Genomic DNA, 22,628 nt, shown 5'->3' with positions numbered 1-22,628 from the left:
TCTTAGAGGCATAAAGGTGGCTCACTTCTTGTGCTTTTCCCTACAAACCAGATGAAATTAATCCAATGCCCCTTAGCTCTTCAACCCTGCACAGAGAGCATGCCTGTCATATTGCCAGGGATTTTTTTTTTTTTTTAAGATTTTATTGTTTAGAAAAAACAAAACAAAAAAAAAAGATTTTATTGTTTAAGTAATCTCTACACCCGTCGTGGGGCTTACGCTCACAAACCCAAGATCAAGAGTCACTCCACCAACTGAGCCAGCCAGGCACCCCACCCAGGGAATTTTTAATATGGTGAAGTGTGGGGTTTCATGAAATGCATTTAGTGGGATGGATTTGGCTGAAATCAGTTTATATCATGATTTAAATTACTGAGCAGGAAGACCTGTCTTAACTCACTAGCAGCCTCCTATCAACATTGTAAGTGGGTGTTAAGTCTTTGATACACTTTTTAGCCCACAGTATATGACTCCTTGCAACAAAGACTGACTGAACACTTAATATGTGCAAAGAAGGTGCTTCTGGAACTGAGGAAATGTGTAGGACAATGATTCTCGAAGTGGGATCTGGGACCAGCATCCTGGGCCACCACTGTTCCTCAAGGGGCAGCTGCACCTCTACCCCCTCATTTATCCCAAGAGACTGACTGACTGAGCCACAGATTGCTCAGAGCCTTGCCTGCTGGCCCTGTGCAATCAAAAAGAGAACAAATTTGGGAAGTGGCTCTTCTTTTCCTCCCTCCTTATAAACCTCTTGCAAGCCTTCTGTTGCCCCATAATTATAGTCGGAATTCCTACTGTTTACTGAGCACTTGCTAGAAACCAAGTCCTTTCTCAGCAATTTAAAAGCATTTTATTTCAATCTCACAGTGACCCTTCAGGAGAAACATTCTTTTTTTTTTTTTTTAATTTTTTAAGTAGGCTCCACATCCCACATGGAACCCAATACCGGGCTCAAACTCATGACCGTGACATCAAAGCCAAGATCAAGAGTCGGACACTTAACCAACTGAACAATCCAGGTGCCCCCCAGGATACACATTTTATCCCCAAACTATGGATAAGGAAATGTGCTCAGAAAGGTTAAGGAAGTGATCTAATACCACAGTCGTGTTGCCTTATGGTCCCCCCAAAGATATGTCCCTTTAGAACCTGAGAACATGACTTTATTTGGAATAGAGTCTTTTCATATGTAATTAGTGTAAGGCAAGGCTCTTGAGATGAGATCTCAAGCCAATGCCACATCCTTACAAGAGAAGGAGGAAAAGACAGAGGAACACAGAGAGAAGACCATGAGAAGAGAGAGGCAGACACTGGAATTCCAAAGCAGCAAGCTAAGGAAGGCCAGTGGTCACTGGCAGCTACCAGAAGCTCAGAGAAGGGCAGAAATGGATTCTCCCTCAGCCTCCAGCGAGAACCAAACCCTACTGACACCTTGATTTTGTATTTCTGGCCTTTCAAACTGTGAGAAAATAAATTCCTGCTGTTTTAGGCTACCCAGTTTGTAAAACTCGCTATGGCAGCCCTAGAAAACTAACATAATCGCTGAGCCATTCTAAGAGTGGAACCTGTGTGCAGACTGGGGCCTGACTTCAGAGCCCATGCCTTTTGCCACAACACCGCACTGCCTTGGCCTGGTTATAATTCAGCCTTCTTCTACCTTCTCACATCTCTTTACCCTCCTGTGTGCCTTCCTGCTGTTCTCTGAACACAGTCAATACTCTTCATGGCTTCTGTACCTTTGTAACTCCTGCCCTCTGGACCTGACACACTGTTATGGACTCAATGTTTGTCCCCCACCTTCCTCCTGCCACCCCAGATTCAGATGTTGAGGCTCTAACCTCCAGCATGATGGTGTTTGGAGGTGGGAGTATTTGGAGATAATTAGATGAGGTCATGAGGGTAGAGCCCCTACGATGGGATTAGGGTCCTTGTGAGCAGAGGAAGAGACACCAGAGAGTCTTCTGTCCAGCAGGTGAAGACCCAGTAAGAAAACAGCCGTCTGCAAGCCAGAAAGAGAGCTCTTACCAAGAACTGAATCTGCAGACACCTTGATCTTACACATCCATCCTCTAGAACTGGAGAAATAAATGTCTGTTGTCTGAGCCCCCCTGTCTGTGGTGTTTTATTCCAGCAGGCTCAGCTGCCTAAGGCACACATCCTTTCCCTTCTCCTCTTTGCCTCACAAACTCTTACTGAATTTTTATATCCACCTCAAATGCCACTGCCTCTGATTTTTTTCTAGACTCACTTCTGCTACTCAGGCACATTTAGCAGATTTTCTCCTTATCAGGGCAAGGTCTCCTCAATGTATTACTTCTTGGCAGTCAAGAACTTTGTCTTTTCTGTCCTTGTGTTTTCAGTGCCTAATAAAAACATAGTAAGTATGTAAGTATTATTTGTAAATAAGTATTTGATGAATGAATAAATGAATGAATGAATGAATGACCTGTGTTGCTGCACTGTGGAATAGACTGTAGACCCTTCAACCACACGATTCTCAACAGATTGAATGTTGATTTAAAGGGGGCCTGAAAAATAAAATAAAATAAAAGGGGGCCTGAGAGTAAGAAAATAAAAGCATATAGGTGCTGTTAGCACCCAAATATGTTGCTCACTAACCAATAAAATCTTGGTGTAATTTTCTTGATGATATTTGTCTAAGAGTTGCCCTAGTTTGTAGAAGTTCCTCATAAAAATGATCAGAGAGTGGGCTTTGCCAGGAATCAGGTCTGGCCTTTGAGGGAACCCACACTGTTGATGGCCTATCCAATCGTCATTCCTCCCTTCTTCCTTGCTAGCAGATTCCATAATGGACATTCCTGAGGGCAGCTTTTGGGAAAGATTTTGTACCCCTGAAAAGAAAGGCATAGGAGGAAACTGTTCCTCTTCTTCTGTGGTACAATGTCCTATCTGCATATGACCCTGGATTGTGGCCCCATTTTGCAACCATGAAGAGTGCTAGCTTATGATGGCAAAGCTGATATCCTAAGGGTGGCAGGGCAGAAGGTGGAAAATCTCGTGGACCTTAAAGAGGTTATTAATAACCATTGAATAATAAACCTTAGATCTGTGCTGTCCAAAGACTGGATAGAGGTCCTGTCCAGAGATAAGTTATAGGGTTGCCTGGGTGGCTCAGTTGGTTAAGCATCTGCCTTTGGCTCAGGTCATGATCTTAGGGTCCTGGGATTGAGTCCCTCATTGGGCTCCCTGCTCAATAGGGAACCTACTCCTCCCTGTCCCTCTGCCCCTCCCCCTGTTTATGTACTCTCTCTGTCAAATAAATAAAATCTTTATAAAAACAAAACAAGACAAAAAAAGACGCATAATAGAGGTAATATATTTCTCTACCATTTAAGCCTTTTTTAAAAATAATTTTTTAAATTTATTCACGAGAGTCACAGAGAGAGAGGCAGAGACATAGGCAGAGGGAGAAGCAAGCTGCCTATCGGGAGCCTGATGCAGAACTCGATCCCAGGACTCGATGCTGGGACTCGATCCTGGGACTCTAGGATCATGCCCTGAGCCAAAGGCAGGCACTCAACCACTGAGTCACCCATACATCCCTTAAACCATTTTGTATTGGATTTGGGATTACTTAAAATGGAAATCATCCCAACAACTATCATACAACCCAACTGCCAAAAATACCTCTCCGGCTCCACCCTGGGAGAGAAGTCTGAGAACACCACTGTTTTCAATTTATTGAAGAAAAGTTCTGCATGTTGAACGGCAAGCTTTACTCTTGAGAGGCATAAATCACCAAGCTTTTAACAGTTCAGAATGTATCCATTGATTCCTAAGCATCCCTTCCTCTGAGTACTTATTCAGTGTCTTCTCTGTGTAAGTCACTCTGCTATGCTCTGGGATGAAGATATAATGAACAGTAAGTATCAGCTTATAGTTTGTAAATCCTCCTTCATGTCATTCTCTCCAAAGTTATTTAAATGTGCAGCTGGCCCTTGAACAGCACAGGGGTTAGGAGCACCAACATCCATGCACTTGAAAATCTGAGTATAACTTCTGACTCTCCCCAAAATTAGCTACTAACAGCCTATCTTTGACCCAAAGCCTTAATGATAACATAAAGATTTGATTAACACGTATTTTGTGTTATATGTATTGATACTGTATTTTTTAAAGACTTTATTTATTCACGAGAGACACTAAAAGAGAGAGAGAGAGAAGAGAGAGAGAGAGAGAGAGAGAGAGAGAGAGAGAGAGAGAGAGAGGCAGAGACACAAGGCAGAGGGAAAGGCAGGCTCCATGCAGGGAGCCCGATGTGGGACTCGATTCTGGGACTCCAGGATCACGCCCTGGGCCAAAGGCAGAAGCTCAATGGCTGAGCCATCAGGCGTCCTGATACTATATTCTTAGGAGAAAGTAAGCCAGAGAAAAGAAAATGTTTTCAAGAAAATCATAAGGAAGAGAAGTATATTCATGGTACTATACTTTACCAAAAAGAAAAAAAAAAAATCATGTATAAGTGGACCCACGCAGTTCAAAACCGTGTTGTTCAAGGGTCAACTGTAAATTATTTTTGTTTAAATGCATGTTTGAAAAAAAATAAAATAAAAAATAAATGCATATTTGAACTTAGACTTCATTAAAACAAACAAATACACAAAAAACTAATTCCCACTTATAGCTACAGGAATACAAAGTTATGAACAAGATGAAAAATCTCCAGTCCATCCAGGTTAGTGTCTGACTGTGACTTGCAGAGCAGCTTTTATGAAGGGAGGCCTCAGCGCCTGGGGTGGCTCAGTCTGTTAAGTGTCTGACTCTTGATCTCAGCTCAGGTCTTGATCTCAGGGTGGTGAGTTCAAGCCCCACGTTGGGCTCCATGATGGCTGTGGAGCTACTTTAAAAAAAAAAAGGAGAAACAAGGAAATGCAGACCCTGTGAAAGCGACAGGATGGATGATGCAGGCCAAAGCTGAGCAGGCCAGGGAGACGGGAGACGAGCTCTCGACCCAACAATGAGAGCAAGTCCCTGACATCACGGGAAGGAGAGAGCGGCAGGCTGCAAGCCGGCAGAAAGAGTGAGTCAATGCTAGCAGTTCCTAAAAATAGCAGAGCAGGGGCTATAAGCTTTCCCATTTGAAGAGACTTAAAGCTGACAGGTAGTGTGGGCTCTGAAAGGAAGGACTAGAGTCATCTTGACCCGAAAGCCTTACCCTGGAGGTTTCTGGGCCCCCACTCAGCTGTGAGGACAGCAGTCACCTGCCTCTCCCTTGTCAGGGCTGGTTGCATGTAGAGCCAGAGGCGAACTGGAGGGGGAAGAAGAGTGAGAGATCGAACTGCTGAAACCCACTCTGAACCTATTTCACTGAGATGAGTTTTAATCAAGTGAAAAAGTTTTAAATTAAAATAAAAACTCTAATTAGAAAAAAAAAAAAGGACTAAGCTCTCGACCTGGTTTTGAGAAAGCTTAGCACACCTTCCACCGAAGGTACCACTTTCAGAAAGGTGTCTGGCCTCCCCCACGTGGCACAGCAAGATTGGAAAAAAGAATGACAGAGTGGGTAGCTCATTTCTTTCCGCCAGCACTTGTGCGGTAAACAGCATCCTTTTTAAGAACACAAGAGGGAATACAAAGCCAGCATGAATTATTTAACAGCTATAAAAATTACTATCTGTAAAAACACACGAATATGCTTACCCCCAAACCTGAGCGTGTCTGATTTGGGTGTAAGTCAGCATGACAGCCCATGCGCGAGGCCTGAGCATCTTGTGGAAGGAATCCTAGAGAACATTACTTAATTTGGACCACAGTCTTCCGGTACTTTTTATTTTGTGCCTTCTTGCCAGTTTTCCCTTGATAGTCTCTCCCTTTTCCAAACCATCTTTTATTCCAAATCAATCCTCGGAGAGAACGTAGCCAGTCAGGACCTGTTGCTTGTCCAGATGAATCCTCTGTAAAGCGAATCCTTCACTGTAAAGCGTGAAGCCCAAACACAGACGCTTTAGCTCAGCATTCAAGGCCTTCCCTGATCTGGCCCCTTTCTACCTTTCTTGCCTCCCCACGACTTCCCTTTCGACACCCTTCCACTCTCCACCTGCGTTGGCCATTCCCGTGTCCTGGCTGGATGTCCCCACCTCCGCTCATGCTGCTCCCTCTCTGTGGGCTGTCCCACCCTCATCCTGGGCAGATACACTTTCCTTGCTTCCTCCCAGATGTACCCTACTGCGTGGAGCCTTTTCTGGTTTTCTCTTTTGACACAAATGTTATGAATGCTGCTTAGTAAACTTCCACAAGAAGCTTGACCTGGCAGAAAGAAGGTAAGGTGGCAGCTAGAGGGAACAAAGGGGCTAGCAGGGTTGGGGTTCATGGTTTAAGATGGGAGCAGCCTCATCTGTTGAAGAGAGAAGGGGAGAGACTGGGTTGGGTGTAAGGGATGGTCTCCGGGGCAAGGGGAGGAGTCAGCCCCAGAGAGGAGGCAGGGACCTCTCTCTACAATTTCCATTGTACTGTGTGGATCCTATATGCTCTGATATAAGGGTGGCAGGGGTGGAGGTGGGGGTGCTTGGAAAGCCACTGTGCCTAGAAAATACCGTCTTCCCTTACCTACTTACTGAAATCTGAAATGCCATTGTTCTGACATTCCTTTGACCCATGTCTTTGACCATCAAAGGTGCATGTGCGCGCGTGTGCGCGCGCGCGCGCGTGTGTGTGTGTGTGTGTGTGTGTGTAGATCATTGTTAGTGGAGTACCTCTCCCTCTCCTGCTTCTATAGATCCCCTGAAGAGCTCTTCTGGACTCATTAACTGTCCTCTGGTGAAATGGGGAACAGGAACTGTGCGGGACCCATCTGCTTGGTCCTCTCACTCTGTTCCCATTTGCTGCTTGGGTGAGAGATGGGGTGCATTTTGTCCTCTCACTTCTGTATCCCCGGGCAGGCTGTGCCCCTCCAGGGGGACCTTTGGCCACCTCCCACAACACCTGGGACTGAGTAACGGGGTTCAAGTCCAGAATGAAGCATCATCGCAGACTGTGGCCACATGTCTGAGCTCCAAGCTCTGGCTCAACATCCATCCCTGGGGATTTGTGCATCCCATCTGCCTGCTTCCTGGGTCTGCTTCCTAGGTGGCTCAGATGGAGGAGCAGGTGGAGGCGGAGCTGATGATCACCTCAAGACCTCAGCAGGTAACATGCAAGCAGTAACATGCAAGTCACTCCTGCTTCAGGTGGATCACTCTCCAGGCTCTGGTCCTGAGGGGGAGAAGTGAAGAAGAGAAGCTGAGAGGCCTAGACACTGGGCGAGGGGAGGGGTTGGTGCCCTAGAAGACCGAGGGAGACAGACAAACCTCGGCCCTGCAGACCTGGGCTTCACTGCACTCCGACTTGGTAAATATAATCCCTAAAGCCTGTACTCAGTGTTTCTTATTTTAAGATATGAAAATGGGTCAGCGGTATGTAAATCAAGCTGACCTGAGTCCTTCCTGGGCCAGAATGCAAAGACTCCCCTTGGGTGTTGTTGCCTGTTGTGGGCCTGCTGTCTGGTTTTCCACCCTTCCAACTGGGCTGCCTTCTTGCCCCCCAGGCTGGAGGGGATAACTCTGGATTTGAACACACATGCCTTAAAGCAGAGGCCCAGCCAGTCTCCTGCTTTGCTTTCTGAACCCCACACCCTGTGGTCCGGCACTAACTTGACACCTGTCCAAGCGGGGGGGCAGGTTACTGAGTCTGTCATTCCTTCAGCAATGACTGATGGGCAGGGTGGGTCAGATTGCTCAGCACCTGGGTGAGCAAGGCCCTAGGATGAGGTACATTGGTACAAACTTGGCCGTGCCCTTTATCTGCTATGGAACCTTAGGCAAGTTCTGAACCTAGGCTCAGTTTTCTCATCTGTGAAATGGACATAATAATGATATTTTCATCACAGAACTGTTGTGAAGGTACATGAGATAAGGAGCTTGGGGCCCAACCAAGAAACATGCTGGATGCTAAAGACTTTAGAATTGAATCAGAAAACAGTAAGAAAACTATAGAGGGGGATGCCTGGGTGGCTCAGCGGTTGAGTGTCTGTCTTCAGCTCAGGTCATGATTCCGGGGTCCTGGGATCAAGTCCCGCATTGGGCTCCCTGCGAGGAGCCTGCTTCTCCCTCTATGTCTCTGCCTCTCTCTCTGTTTCCCATGAATAAATAAATAAAATATTTAAAAAAGAAAGAAAGAAAAGAAAAGAAAAGAAAAGAAAAGGAAAGAAAAGAATAGAGATATTTGAGCAAGTGCAACAATCTAAACTGCTTCTGGGAGACAATTCCAGTGGCAACATGTAGGGGGTTTGGAGAGACTTGGAATGAATCCTGTGAACCTCAGGCATTCATTCTGCTGCGGGATCACCTCTTGTTCCCAACCAGCCTTCCTGGAACAATGAATCTGTTCTGTTAATGCAGATTAGGTAACTTGGAGCAGAGTGGCTGACCTCTTAGGCAAATGAGTTCCTTCTACAGCTTTCTCTAGCATTAAAAGATTTCAAGGGCCTCTTTCCTCTCAGAAAAAAGCATCTTTTCACAGACTTTCAAGATGGTTTACAATCTCCAGGCTTAACCTGCTAGTGCCATTTAGCGCAGCAGCAAGATTAGAAACATCCAGGGAAGATTCGTTTAGGAAAAATGAACTAACATGGGTCCTTGCTCTAATCAGCACTGCCCGGCCATCCTTTCAGGAGCTTATTGGGGCAGGTAGAATGATGGCCCCCAAACTGTCATTATCCCAATCTCTAGAAATGTTACTTTACATGGCAAAAGGGATTTTGCAAATATGATGAAGGATCTTAATCATATTTGCAAATATGATGCAGAGATGATCCAGGTGGGTCTAGCCTCATCCCATGGGTCCCTAAAATTGGAAAACCCTTCCAGGCTCTGGTCAGAGGGAGATGTGGCCATGGAAGAATGGCCAGAGAGGTGTCACCTTGCTGGGTTTGAAGGTGGAAGAAAGAGACCGTGAGCCAAAGAATGTGGGTGGTCTCTAGAAGCTGGAAAAAGTGAGGAAATAGATTTTCCCCTAGTCTCCAGAAGAGAATGCAGCCCAGCCAAAACCATGACTTCTGCCCAACGAGACCCATTTTGGACTTCTGACCTCTGGAACTGGAAATAAGAAATTGGTACCATTTAGACACTACATTTATAGTAATTTGTCATGGGAGCTACAGAAAAAGAGTACATTTACTATGGGCTGACTTGATGCTAAGCACATGAGGACCAACAGCTTAAAAAACCAAAACAAGGGGCTCCTAGGTGGCTCAGTCAGTTATTACATTAACTTAATTTCAGTTAAGCTGAAATTTTGATTTCAGCTCAGGTTGTGATCTCAGGTTTGTGGGATCAAGTTCTGTGTCAGGCTCCTCACTCAGTGGGGCGTCTGCTGGAGATTCTCTCTCTCTCTCTCTGCCCCTCCCCTTGCTCTCTCTCAAATAAATTTTTTAAAAAAGCAAAACAGCATCTTTTTTCCAACAGAACTCACATTCTATGGGGAAGAAACAAGACTTATGAACAAACAATTATACACTGTTGTTTTGGGCAGAATGTGCCATAAAGAAATATGAAGCAGGGTGAAAGGATGGATGAGAACACACTGCCCACCTTTGAGGAATTCAGCCTGAGTGGAAGACAGGTGAGCCCACTGTCCTCACAGTGGTTCCCCAGGGGCTGCCCCTGCTGGGGATCAGAGAACACCTCACAGACCAGGTGAAAGGGGAAGGGGGTCTTTGGGGATGAGTAATAGTGTATCCAGGGGAGAACAGGGGGAAGAGAGATCTGGGCAGAGGGATGGCATGTGCAAAGTGATGAGGGCATGAAGAGTGTGCTCAGAACTGTGAGGAGCTCAGGATGTGACTAGGCTCAGGAGGAGTAGCAGGGCAGTCGGGGTAATGGCATGGACCTTGGGCGTCTCCAGCATTCCTGCAGATATGGAGAGAATGAGCCCCCCATGAGATCTGGAGGCATGATCCAGCGATAACACCCAGTGTCTGTGTTCTCGCAGTCCTGTCTCGTACCTCGAAACAGATACAAATTCGTGTGTTCCACTCACCAGTCAATCCCTGGTGGATTCGCGATAAAAATAGTGATTAAAATTACTTGCCAGTTAAGTCACTCAACTTCCCTCCAAGGGAAAAAAAAAATCACTTCAAGTAGAATTGAAGTCTGGGAATAACTATGAGGTGGATTTTCCCAGCTCCTGGCACATCTCTGGGTAATTGAAGAAGCTCTGTGATCAGAAAAGAGGAGCCAACTGATCTGTTAGTTTAATTCAACGAGGTTTACTGATAACCTACCAGGGGCTGGCACTCCAGGTATGAAGGTAAACCAAGGCCTTGACCCTGGGCTCAAAGTCCAGTGAATGGGATGACAGGTAAAATTAGAACAAATGTTTAATACTAGCAAATATTAAATACAGGTATAGAAAATGTGCTGTTGGATCCTATCTTTGGGTTCTGTGGCTCTCATAACAAATTACTACATGCTGGGTGGTTTATTTTTTTTATTTTTTATTATTTTTTAAAGATTTTATTTATTTATTCATGAGAGACACAGAGAGAGAGGGAGAGGCAGAGACACAGGCAGAGGGAGAAGCAGGCTCCATGCAGGGAGCCCGATGTGGGATTCGATCCAGGGTCTCCAGGATCAGGCCCCAGCACCAGGCCCAAAGGCAGGTGCTCAGCCGCTGAGCCACCTGGGCTACCCTGCCGGGTGGTTTAAATATATTCCATTGCCATTCCAGAGTCCAGAAGTCTGGAATCAAGGTGGTCAGTAGGCCTGCACTTCCTCTGGAGACTCAAGGAGAGAACGCCTTCTTGCCCCTTTGGCTTTGGGTGGCTCCAGGTGCTCCCTGGCTTGGGGCCCCATGCCCCACCCTCTGCCTCCATCTTCACATGATCTCCTCTGTGCCTGTCTCTCCAAAGGACACTTAGCATTGGGACTAGAGCCATCCAAGCCATTCAGGATGGTCTCATCTCAAAATCCATAACTCAATTACATCTGCAAAGACTCTTTCTCCAAATAAGGTCATATTCACAGGTTCCAGGGCTTTGGACATGACCTAAGTAAAAAAAAAAAAAAAAAAAAAAAAAAAAAAAAAAAATCACTGATGGTCGTTTGGTGCAACTTGAAAGAGAAGGTGATATCCGAGCCATGAATTGACTGAAGGGTGAGAGGGGCAGGATCAAGGGTGATTCCTGAGCTGGGGGTGAGACAGGTGGGAGGAGCAGCGATGGGGATGGTAGATTGTTTTCATCTGTAGTGAGGGCTCTGTGCCATCCCTCTCTCAGCCCTTCCAGCGTGACCTTCCACCCAGGGGTCTCAGCCTTGCCCTTCTGGGCATTGTGACTTTCCACCTGTGAGAGTGACTATGAAGTTAGAGACCCCTCTCCTCCCGGCATGGGCCTTCTCTCACCATCTCTTGTTGTTCTAAAATCTTTGTCTGCTCCTTCTTATCCCCAGCAGGCTGGGGAGAGGCTTGTTAGCACATATTTCTATGGTGCCTCTTCCCAGAGGGGCCCTGGTTTGAGTGCTTTTGGAAATGTGACATTTCCACAGAGGCCTTGGGATTACTCAGCATTCACACATTGCTTCACACTCCATGGGCATGTGTCCTGCCTTCCCCAAATTTAACCTGTCTAGGCTTCGACTTCCTCATCTGGGCTGGAGCAGAATGATGGATGGACACCTTGAGTCTCTTTCCTCTGACATACAGGGAGTCATGATTCTACAGGCCACTTCTGGCTGTCAACTAAGCACCTGGTCTCTGAGATCGAGGACAATCTTGGTAAGGAAGCAGCAACTGACCGGAGGAAGCTTCTTGAGGATTACTGCTTGAGCCAGATTCCTGTGTGGCCTAGAGCACATTTGGCAACCAGCCCTCTCTCTGAGGCCCCTAGCCTTTGGGCCACTGAGCCCCAGTTTTCTCACCCATGTAATGGGGATGTTAGTACTTACCTCATAGACCTATAGGAGAGAGCGCAAACCACACAGCATGGGTGCTGAGGATACTGTCCTCACCCCCAGTTGGGAGGCCCAGGAAAACAGACATATGGTTAGGGTTTTCTTGATGTCAGTTCAGTGGCAAGTTAGGGAATAGCTGGTCTGTGTTTTTTTTTTTTTTTTTTTTTTTTAAGATTTTATTTATTCATGAGAGACAGAGAGAGATGCAGAGATATAAGCAAAGGGAAAAGCAGGCTCCCGGCGGGGAGCCCGATGTGGGACTCGATCCCAGGACCCCGGGATCACAACATGAGCCAAAGGCTCAACCACTGAGCCATGCAGGTGCCCCTAGCTGGTCTGTTTCAAATGTTGGGCTGGAGGGATCAGGGGACCTGGCCCTGCTCCCAAGGAGATGCTGACACCCAGGAATAGGCCAGTGCTGTGCCCTCTCTACTAGCTCCCCTTTGCCCACTGGGGAGGGCTTGAAAGATCCCGAGGGCAGTGAGCAGACCACACAAGTGGACAGAACAAGTGGGGCATGGGGACCAGAAGGGAAGGCTGGAGCCACACCTGCAGGGCACAGGTTCACACTGTGTACGTGCTCACTCACTCGCATGCGATCATGCCCACTGATCCCACACACACCACATTTGCTCATGCACATGCACAGTGATCATGCTCACTGATGGTTACACTCATATGCTCACACTCATCACACCTACTCACACTGCACACGCACTTGCCCACACGCACACTGGTCTCACACACTACACACCAATTGGACATACATTCATGTACACACTGATCACACAATACACAAAACACATACTCCTATATACAACACACACAAATACACGCACACATACTCACACGTTCTTTATCCTTACACACTCATACAAACAGAGCGGCACAACCAGTGTCCCAGAAGCAGAGGCACCAAGAGACACAGAGAGGGCCAGGGATGACAGCAAGGACAGAGAGAGACAGAGAAGCGATGGACAGGCCGATGGTGCCAGAGAGGAAAACTGCAGGAATCAGGAGGTTCCCGACGCAGGCAGAGAGGGCTCCAGGGAGGTGGCCGCCCAGCCCAGCACAGGTCAGGCTTGAACAGGAGCAGCTGGAGCGCTGGGGCCCTGGCCATGAGGTCGCCCGGAGCTCCCCATGACTGCTTCTGTGGAGGTGTGCCAATCACTCGGGTTCCCGTTAATTCTCGGCTTCCTCCTAGTGACCCCACCTGGGGCTAGTGCTGTGTCATGACACCCCCAGGACCCAAGTTTAGGGTGAGTGAATAACCATCTGAGATGCCAGGCAGCGTCAGCAGCACGGCCAGGGCACAGGCTGAGGTCTCGGACCTCGAAAGGCCAGCTTCTTCCTGCACCGGAGGAGGTCCCTCCTCCAGGTGATGGGATGCAAACCTCCAAGCTGGCAGGTGTACATGTGGGGTCTGGGCCCCATCTGGGACACTGGCCAGTCACAGGCCCATCCTCCTGGCCCACGGCTCTACTCTGCAGGTAGCCGAGGCATCTTGCCCCTCTGTGCTGTCTCGTTTCCGCCCCGGAGCCCAGCACTTGGCCCCCCTGAAGCTTGCACACACCGGCAAGTACTCAGGAGTGAACACACCCCGGGTAACCCTTCACCATGGGGTAGGGAAGCAGGTGGAACGACACTCCCGTCTTCCAGCCCTCTGGTGGGAAGTTCCGAGGTGCTCATTGCGAGAGGGAATTGAACCCTACTGCCCACAGCGACCCCTCATCACACACCCTTGTAATTTACCGGCTTTCCTGCCTTCTTGCCCTGGGAATCACTTGTCCAATTAAACCCGCTGCTTGCAGGCCCTGGTCGCAGGCTCTGCCTTTAGCTAAGGCCCCAAACAGGGATCTCCTGGGGCCCAGCACCAGGGGAGCTAATGATCTTCTCTCCTCCCACTTCTCTTTCCCCTGGACACCAGGGCTCTGCTCTGATCTATTGTTTGCTAGATTCAGGAGCCACCACATTTCCCCAGGGCGCCAAACCACTCTTGTTTATGCAACAACTATTAATGCTCAGCAATCTCCTCCGAAGCCATACAAACAAAAGGTATCTTCAGCAAGGAGGGATCCTATTCCTGATCCTGGGTTAAGGTGGGGCTCAGGACACCAACCAAGCTTCTACCCAAGCCCGAGATTTTGTCTCCACTTTAGGACACATGTCCTTGGCAAGTCACCCACACAACCATTCATAGTCTTGGGTTGTGTGGGTGCATGCATGTGTGTGTACGCGTGTGTTTTAAGATAGATTTACTGTATCTTTTGATTACGAAAGCAAATGCTTGCCGGTTGTCCAGATGATAGCAATACAAAATGTATAGCTTGGAAACTGAAGGCACCTCCTACCCTTTTCTTGAGTGGGGTTATTTTTAATTTCCTTGGACCAGGACATTTTCAGCATCAACGAATGAGGTCTTTCGGCTCCCTCAGGGGTAGGAGGTGCACTTATAAAATGTTATTTCTTCTTAGGGAAATCATTCATTCAATGACTGTTTGGCTTCAGGTGCTGAAGAAGCTGCCAGGAGCAAGGTAGACAAGGAAGGCTCGCAGGCCTAACTGCCTGTCTCCCAATAGTTGTGTTTTCCCCGATCTCTGTAGGCAGGACCTTGCACAGCTTTCTTGCTCTGGAATAGTCACTCAGTTGCCTCTGGCTCTTGGGGAGGCCTGTGGAGCTTCCCATACCCACAGGGAAGGGTTGCACCCATTACCCAGAATGCAGAGCAGGGTACTCTCCCACTGCTGAGCCTTTGTCAGGAGGCTCCAGGCTGCTAAGGGCACCCCTTTCAGGACCAGTTCTGAAAGACCCAGTTTCAGGTCACCTCTGATTGCCACCTGTGCACAGCAGAAAGTCTATCTTGTCAGTGGATCCTGTGCTCTCACAGAGCCAGTAGGCATCCTGAGGGCAGGGGCTGGGTGGCTCCTTTGGTCTTCCCTGATGCCCAGGCCCAACAAAGAGAGGAGGATTGTGGAAAGTCAGAGAGGGCAGCAGTGTAGGCCAGCGATTAGAGCAGGAGATCAGGGTTTTGTTTTGTTTTTACCAGGGGCAGCCGTATGGAATCCTCTCCCTTCATTAGGTGGGTGCGGAGCAGAGGCTAGGGAATAGGGGCAAAAGCCCAGGAAGGAATCCACATGGCCCAGGAGCCAGGCACCGTCTTGCCAACTAGGAAGCCACGAAGGAGAAATCCAAGCATTGTCACATGTCCCAGGAAAGGGGGAGGGTGCAATGTGGGCGTCCTTTGTGCCAAAGCAGACCCAAACAGTATTTTTAAGTGCAATTTAGTTAACATGTACTGTATTATTAGTTTTAGGGGGTAGAATTTAGTGATTCATCAGTTGCATCTAACACCCAATGCTCATTCCATCAAGTGCCCTCCTTAATGCCAAACACCCAGTCACCCCGTCCTGCCCAGGCCCAAGCAGTATTTATCAGCTCTTCTCCTTTTATTAGCATAAAAAATCACACCTCCTTTAACAGCACGTAACAACTCAAAATAAAAAATGTTAGGACTCCAAACAAATGAAAACAATGGGAAAAGGTGCTTTATTCGAATTATGCTCCCCCTAAGTCTGATATTTAGCCCCCAACCTTGGTAATCAAAGCCCTGACAAGTTTGCACTGAGGTTGGCAGAGTTTCAGAATTTGAATGAGGGATGGACAGAAACAGCTGTGATAGGATAAATCCCCTGATGAATCTATTCCTGAGGGAGGTGAGTTGACTGGGGTTCTAGAAAGGGCATTCATGGGTGACTCTCAGGAGCTGGAGGGCTGGGTTTCTCTCCTCTGACCCATTTCTTCTACACTCCCTAAGGGAGCCCATTTCCTAATACTGCTGGATGTCCTCAGCAACCCACCCCCCACCCCCAACTACACACACATGATTTGTTCCCCTTTCCCTTTAAAGTTTTTTTTTTTTAAATTTATATTTATGATAGAGAGAGAGAGGCGCAGAGACACAGGCAGAGGGAGAGGGAGAAGCAGGCTCCATGCACCGGGAGCCCGACGTGGGACTCGATCCCAGGTCTCCAGGATCGCACCCTGGGCCAAAAGCAGGCGCCAAACCGCTACGCCACCCAGGGAATCCCTCCCTTTCTCTTTATCTAAATTCTTAAAGCCTGATTGATCTTAGCAAGGTGTTCTGTCAAAGCCAAGGAAAGTAACTTATACTAAGGTGTAAGAGACTAATAGGCTTAACCAGCCACAGGAGCATTTGCGTCTTTGAGGCGTGTTTGTAAATTCAAACCCATCTCAAACAGGTGGAGTGTACACGGGAGCGCTTTTTGAAGCCAGGTCGCTGGCAATTCCACGTGCCAGGTGCCTCCGGGCGCCTCCCACCTCCTCCCTTCCCGAGCAGAGCCCAGCTGCGGGCCCTTCTGAGGACGCTCGCGCTGCCAGGGTGGGGGTGGGCGGGGACACTTAGGCCCCTGCGCGCCCGGCGGGGCAGGCGTCCCCAAGCCTCAGCCCCGGCCTCTCCTCTCGGGCCCAGGACGGAGCCGCGGCGGCCGGGCGGCGGCGGGGGTGCAGCGAGCGCGCCCCACCTGCGGGAGGGCACGTCCGGGCTCTCCCGCTCCGAGCCCGGCCTGCTGCGGGCGGCGTCGCCTCGCCCACCCGTCCTGCCCGCCGCCGGGGCTTGAGCGCGGGGCCACCGGGGCCCCTCCGCGCCCGCGCCCGCGCCCTCCCCTCCCCCCGCCCGCGGGGCTGCAGCCCGGCGCCCCCCCAGCTCCGGGCCGCGCTCCCCGAGAGGGCGGCGACTGCGGGGAGGGAGGGAGGGAGGGAGGGGCGCCGCCCGCTGCCCGCCGCCCGCCGCCCGCCGCCCGCCTCCCGGGGCCTGGAGCGCGCGTGGCCCCGGAGCCGCCGGCGCCGTGCGGGGATCACAGCGCAGCGCGCCGCGCCCGGACTCGGCTGGCTCGGCTCGGCTGGCTCGGCTGGCTCGGCTCGGCGCGCCGGCGGCCCCGAGGATGCTGGCGGGCTGCCCCGGCCTCGGCCCGCGCTCCCGCCCGGGAGGGCCCGGGCTGCGCCCCTAGCCGCCGCCGCCGTCGCCGCGACCGCCCAGCGCGGGGGCGAGAGGGAGGGGTCCGGCCGCGCCGCCAGCCGCAGCCGCAGGGGCAGGCGCCCCCGGATCTTCCCGCCCCCGCCGCCTCCGTCCTCCAGCGGCCCCGCGCGCCCGCGGATGCTGGGGGGCAGCCCCGCGCCTCTCCCGGCCGGATCCCGGGCCTGACGGCGGGGGGACCCGGGGACCCGGGGACCCGGCGACCGGCGCCGAGCCCTCCTGCCCCCCCGCCCCCCGCGGGACCCGGGCCCGCAGCCTGCGCGGGGACCCGCAGGACCACGCGGCTCCCGAGTTCCCGCACAGGTAAGCGGCGCGGCAGGCCAGCTCCCCGGAGGGCAGGTGGGGCCCCGAGGTGGGGGTGGAGGGCCGGGGCCGCGGGGGGGGGGGCGGTAAACGGAAGGTTCAGGAATCCCCGGGATGGTGCGGGTGGCTCGGGCACGTTTCAGCTCCAGCTTCTAAGGCTTGGGCCTGGCGCTGCTTTAGGTGAGGAGGTCAGGACGGGGGCAGCGCCCGGAGGAGCGCGCGGGGTGGAGAGGTGGTCGGACCCTGGGGAGCCCGGCGGGAGGGAGAGCGGCGGGGCCGGGCCCCAGGGCCTGGAGCCTGGTGCGCGACGCTTCTTGCCGATTCTTGCGCGGGGGGCGGGGGCGGGGCGGGGCGGGGGTCCGGAGAAGGCGCGGGAAGCGAGGCCCGGCCCGGGGCTCCACTTAGCCGGCCCGGCCTTCTAGGTTCCAGATGACCGGCGCTGCCTGTGCCCTGGACACTGCTGGCCCCCGGTGTGCCCCAGGTCCCCGAGAGCCCCGGTAGGGCCGCGTTGCAGAGCCTTCCCTCCGCGCCGGGCCCCGTCGAAGCCGCCGGCAGCCAGGATGCCGAGGAACCAGGGCTTCCCCGAGCCCGAGTACTCGGCCGAGTACTCCGCCGAGTACTCTGTGAGCCTGCCCTCCGACCCCGACCGCGGCGTGGGCCGGACCCACGAAATCTCGGTCCGGACCTCCGGCCCCTGCCTCTGCCTGCCGCGGTTCATGCGGCTGACCTTCGTGCCCGAGTCCTTGGAGAACTTGTACCAGACCTACTTCAAGCGGCAGCGCCACGAGACCCTGCTGGTGCTGGTGGTGGTCGCGGCCCTCTTCGACTGCTACGTGGTGCTCATGTGCGCGGTGGTCTTCTCCAGCGACAAGCTGGCTCCGCTCCTCGTGGCCGCGGTGGGCCTGCTGTTGGACATCCTCCTCTTCGTGCTCTGCAAAAAGGGGCTGCTCCCCGACCGGGTCACCCGGAAAGTGGTGCCCTACCTGCTGTGGCTGCTGATCACTGCCCAGGTTTTCTCCTACCTGGGCCTGAACTTCGCGGGCGCCCATGCGGCCAGCGACACGGTGGGCTGGCAGGCCTTCTTTGTCTTCTCCTTCTTCATCACGCTGCCGCTCAGCCTCAGCCCCATCGTCATCATCTCGGTGGTCTCCTGTGTGGTGCACACGCTCGTCTTGGGGGTCACCGTGGCCCAGCAGCAGCAGGACGGGCTGCAGGGCATGCGTTTGCTGAGGGAGGTGAGTCCTGCCCTGGGTCCCACCAGGGGCTTCCCCTGCTGCCAGCTCTGATCCCTGGGGGTACCGGTTTCAGAGGGGGGATGATGGCACTGCTTGTTTGCCTTTGAGCCAGCATGTGTTGCGGGCGTCTCGGGGGCTCTCAGCTGCTTGTGCAGGAAGACACAGTCTCTCCCACAACCCCCTGGCTTTGCACTAGAGCTTTCTGTGGTGGGCGGGAGGGAGTGCAGAAAGTCAGGTCATTGGGCCTCAGGGCCACTCTGTCACCTGTGTCCTGCCAGCCCAAGTGGGTGGTAGGAAGGCCCACTACGGCTGGTTCCAGGGCACATTGTCCCAGCCATTCCCTGTCCTTGACCTCCTTCAGGAAGACCTCTTGTGGGGGAAGGAGTTTCCTTAGCTTCTGATCTCCAGCCTGTCATTGGTTAGCTTCAGCAGTTGCCCAACTTGTGTGGACACAGTGCCCCTCTGTCAAGTGGGGACTGTCTGCCTGCCTGCATGAGCAGTCATTACCAAGATCAGAGGGGATGTGGGTGAAGACACGTTGGAGACACGAAGGTGTGGTGGTCCCAGATCCTGCTCCTGCTGTTGGGAGCTCAGAATGTGTGGAGGACTTAGATGATGGGAGATGTGGCATTGGGACATAACCAGGGACAATTGTGCTGGCCACGGCAGTGGAGGGTCTGCTAGTTCTTTGAGGACGTGTGTTGCTGGAAGGGCTGGAGTCTGGGCCTCCACTTAACAGTGTTGTGCTCCTGCCGGGAGCCAAGAGCCTGGCTAGGTGCTGAGGGGCTGTAGAGACTGGGAGACCGGGATTCTCAGCATCTGCGTTTACCCAGTAACCCATCTGGAGGAGTCTGGGGGGGGGCTTAATCAGTAAATTCCACAGTGTTGTGACCTCCCTGCTACCTCCGCTATGCGTGAGCCCCGAGAGGGAAAGTGACCTGCCCAGGCTACATAGGTGGGTACAGTAGTCACATGCCTGGAGTGTCTGCTTCTCAATTCCGATGTCCACGCTCTTCCTACTGTCATGATGCTGGCTGCATCTTGGCCAAAGCCACTGTCCTTGTCTTTTGGGCTTGAGGGCTGAGTCTCTAAGAGCCCAGCAGCGCCCTAGGGAGTTGATGCGAGAACCCAGTGAGGCTTGTCCCATTGCCTCCCACTTGGTTAGAGGAAAACACAATTTTCTGTTTTGACTTCTTCCTGGTTCTTGGGCCAAAATTCTTCTGTTCTTTCATTCTGGCTCATGTACTGTCCTCTCTCAGGAAGCCCTGGGCTGGTGCACATGGACCATGTGGGTCTACCAACAGTTTCTTTTTTTCCCCTCCCAATGCCCTGCTCATGTAAAGTGACAATCTGCCACCACTGGCTTGGCTTCTGGGTTGGTGAATTTTAGCCTGTGCTTCTCCCAGCCAAGGGCCCCGCTGGAAGCTATTGGGGGAAGCAAGATGGGAGTCCTTCTGCTTGGAATCTGTTGAAAGCACAGCTTGGGGCAGATAGGTGGACATGGCAACATTTGGGGTCTGGGATCTAATTCTGAACCATTCCTTTCTACTGAACGGTCACTGCTGACGTTTCCTCTCTGCTGGGGCCCCTGGACCACATGAGTTTCCGGTATGCCTGATTGTCCATGAAGGGAGCAGAACAAAAATTCTCTTTGGAGCCCCTAATGCTAAACCCATGATTGAAGCTGTCCTTTGGGCACCGCTAAGAGACAAAATCCCCAAGATTAGGAAACAGGAAAATCAAGAAGTAAATAGAAGATAACTGTATTCGCATCCCGGGAGAGCATGGTCTTGACGTGGAAGCAGGGCCCTCCCTGGATGTGGCTTTGAGAATGGAGGGGATGGAGGAGGTGGCTCCCAGGGTCCATTTGGGAGCCTGGGATAAAATGCAGGAGGCCCCAGTTTCCAGTGGGCAATGTTCCAGAAGTTTGAGTCACTTGTTTGGAACTAGTGTGACTTCTTAAAAGGTGCCTGGGTTCCCAGGCCCACTCGCCCAAGTTTTCCTTAAGGGAGAGTTCCATGCATTTAGTATTTCTGGATGTGGTGGAAACTAAGCCCAGATGGCTGAGTGTTGCTGTGAGCACACCGGCTGCATCTCTCCTCTGGCTGTGGAATGAAGCAACACTCACCTGCCACTGCTCCTCTGGGTGTGTGTTACTTCCTGGGATGGAGGCACCATCGAGGATAGGATGGACCAGGGACGTGAGGATGAGGTAGCCGGATCCCCAGCTAGGGTGACACCAGGAACATACCCCAGCACCTCCTTGCTTTTCTTCCTCTTGCCTACAGCCTCCCCTTTTCTTTCTCTTTGCCCATCACCTCTTGGATCCAGGCAGGGATTCCCTCCTGGGCCTATGAGAGGTGAACTAGGTTAGAAGCAGACACCAGGGGATCCCTGGGTGGCTCAGTGGTTTAGTGCCTGTGTTCATCCCAGGGTGTGATCCTGGAGTCCTCTGATCGAATCCCATATCAGGCTCCCTGCATGGAGCCTGCTTCTCCCTCTGCCTGTATCTCTGCGCCCCCCCCCCCCCCCCCCCCCGTCTCTCATGAATAAATAAATAAAATCTTTAAAAAAAAAAAAAAAAAGGCAGACACCGGATTTTGGAAGTTTGGGGATGTTTCTGTTGCTGCTGCCACTAGCAGTACTAGGAAGCCTTTCCAGTGTCCATGTCTTCCTCCTCTGCCCCCTCCATTCTCTCGAAACCAAACTCAGGTCTAGTGGGGAGTGGCAGTAGATAGGGACAGATGGGGAGGCACAGCCTGACAGGTCAGTGGCAAGCCATCCACTCTGCCCCTGGTTCTTCTCATGGGAGGCAGGCAGGTTGGGGTTCCAACGGGAAGAGGAGGTGGGGTCTAGCTGTCAGATGGGGTGTGGGATTGGGGTGTTGCTGGGCCTTCTTAGTGAATGAGTGCATATTACTGAGCAATAGGTATGGGCCTTACACAATCTAGGAATAACAAGAATCAGACGATTGTTCTGGAGTGTAGGGGAGCTGGAGCTGTGGGGAGCAAGCTGCAGTTGGCAGTTTCCCCTCCCCTTCCTTGCCTGGGTCCTGGCACCTGGCACCGCTAGGCCTCTTAGGACACAACTTGCCTTTATACTGCCCCAAACTGCCTTTAGGGTGATGTGATGGAGCGGAAGGGGGTCAAGGTCAGGACTGGGCAGCAGCCGATGGGTGAGGGTGGGTGGGGGGGCAGAAAGCGCAGCTAAGGTGATGGGGAGCATTCCTGAGGCCAGTGGCCTTTCCCAAGACCATTGGTGCACCCACAACCTATTAGCATCTGATGCGGTTGTTAAAATCTGTGACGGCAACATTTGAAAAATACCCTATAGCTTTATTTCATAGAAGAAAGACTATTTGGAAGCAAAATTTTCTCTTGAAATTAATCACTTGTTAAGACCTTACAAATTAGAACACAATAGAGCTTCAGATGAAATCCCACTACACGTACAAATTACATAGACCATTCACCCCATGAAGGAACATTTGCCTCCAAGGTGCTGGAGGCAGCTACAGTAGGAGCATTGTGTGAGGGGCTGATGCTTCCAGACTCCTTCAGGGGCAGGCTGGGGTTTAGGGTTCTATAGACATCATCTCGTTTGAGCCCGGATTGTAACTGGCTCCATTTTACAGATGAGTAAACCGAGGCTCAGGGAGGTTGAAGGTTGGAGGGGTTGGGTAACTGGGGAGGGTCACTGGTGAATGAGAAGGTGGGGGGTGAGGGAGGGGCAGGACCCATTCCAAGGCTTCCCTGAAAGCCTCTCTTTCTCTATAATGTGGACTTTTGGGTCTCTTTCTTGCTTCTCTGGCTGTCCCTAAATATCTTTGCTAAGTGGTGTTGAACAAAGGTGCCAAGAGGTGGAGGGGGGGCCCTAAAATATCGAAGAGGCATGCCTCTCCCATCCCCCTGGAATTGGCCAAAAAGAAGAAGCCCATGATGGAATCTTTCTGGTGGGAATGTGGCAGGAGTATGGGAGAGATGAAATGTGATGAGTTGGAACAGGAGCTGGGTGGAATTGGGCAGGAAGACTGCAGGCTGGGGGGGCTCTGAGCCAACCAGAGGCATTGAGGTAAGAGAGGGGTGTGGG

The 22,628-nt window shown here is 51.6% G+C and overlaps 1 protein-coding gene across 1 annotated transcript in view; it reads left to right on the top strand.

Moving 5' to 3' along the window:
• Positions 1-17,151: 17,151 nt before the first annotated feature.
• ADCY3 (adenylate cyclase 3) overlaps positions 17,152-22,628 on the top strand; it is a 78,916-nt gene continuing 73,439 nt past the window's right edge. The window contains exons 1-2 of the mRNA XM_025454492.3: positions 17,152-17,304; positions 17,727-18,539. Of these exons, the coding sequence (XP_025310277.3) occupies positions 17,865-18,539 (675 nt within the window). The 5' untranslated portion in view covers positions 17,152-17,304; positions 17,727-17,864. The remainder of the gene's footprint in view (positions 17,305-17,726; positions 18,540-22,628) is intronic.

This window comes from Canis lupus, chromosome 17 (genome assembly GCF_003254725.2).
Source record: "Canis lupus dingo isolate Sandy chromosome 17, ASM325472v2, whole genome shotgun sequence".
In the NCBI taxonomy this organism is placed as follows: Eukaryota; Metazoa; Chordata; class Mammalia; order Carnivora; family Canidae; genus Canis; species Canis lupus.
Note: the sequence above shows the minus strand (reverse complement) of the source record. Positions and strands in the feature narration are given on the sequence as shown.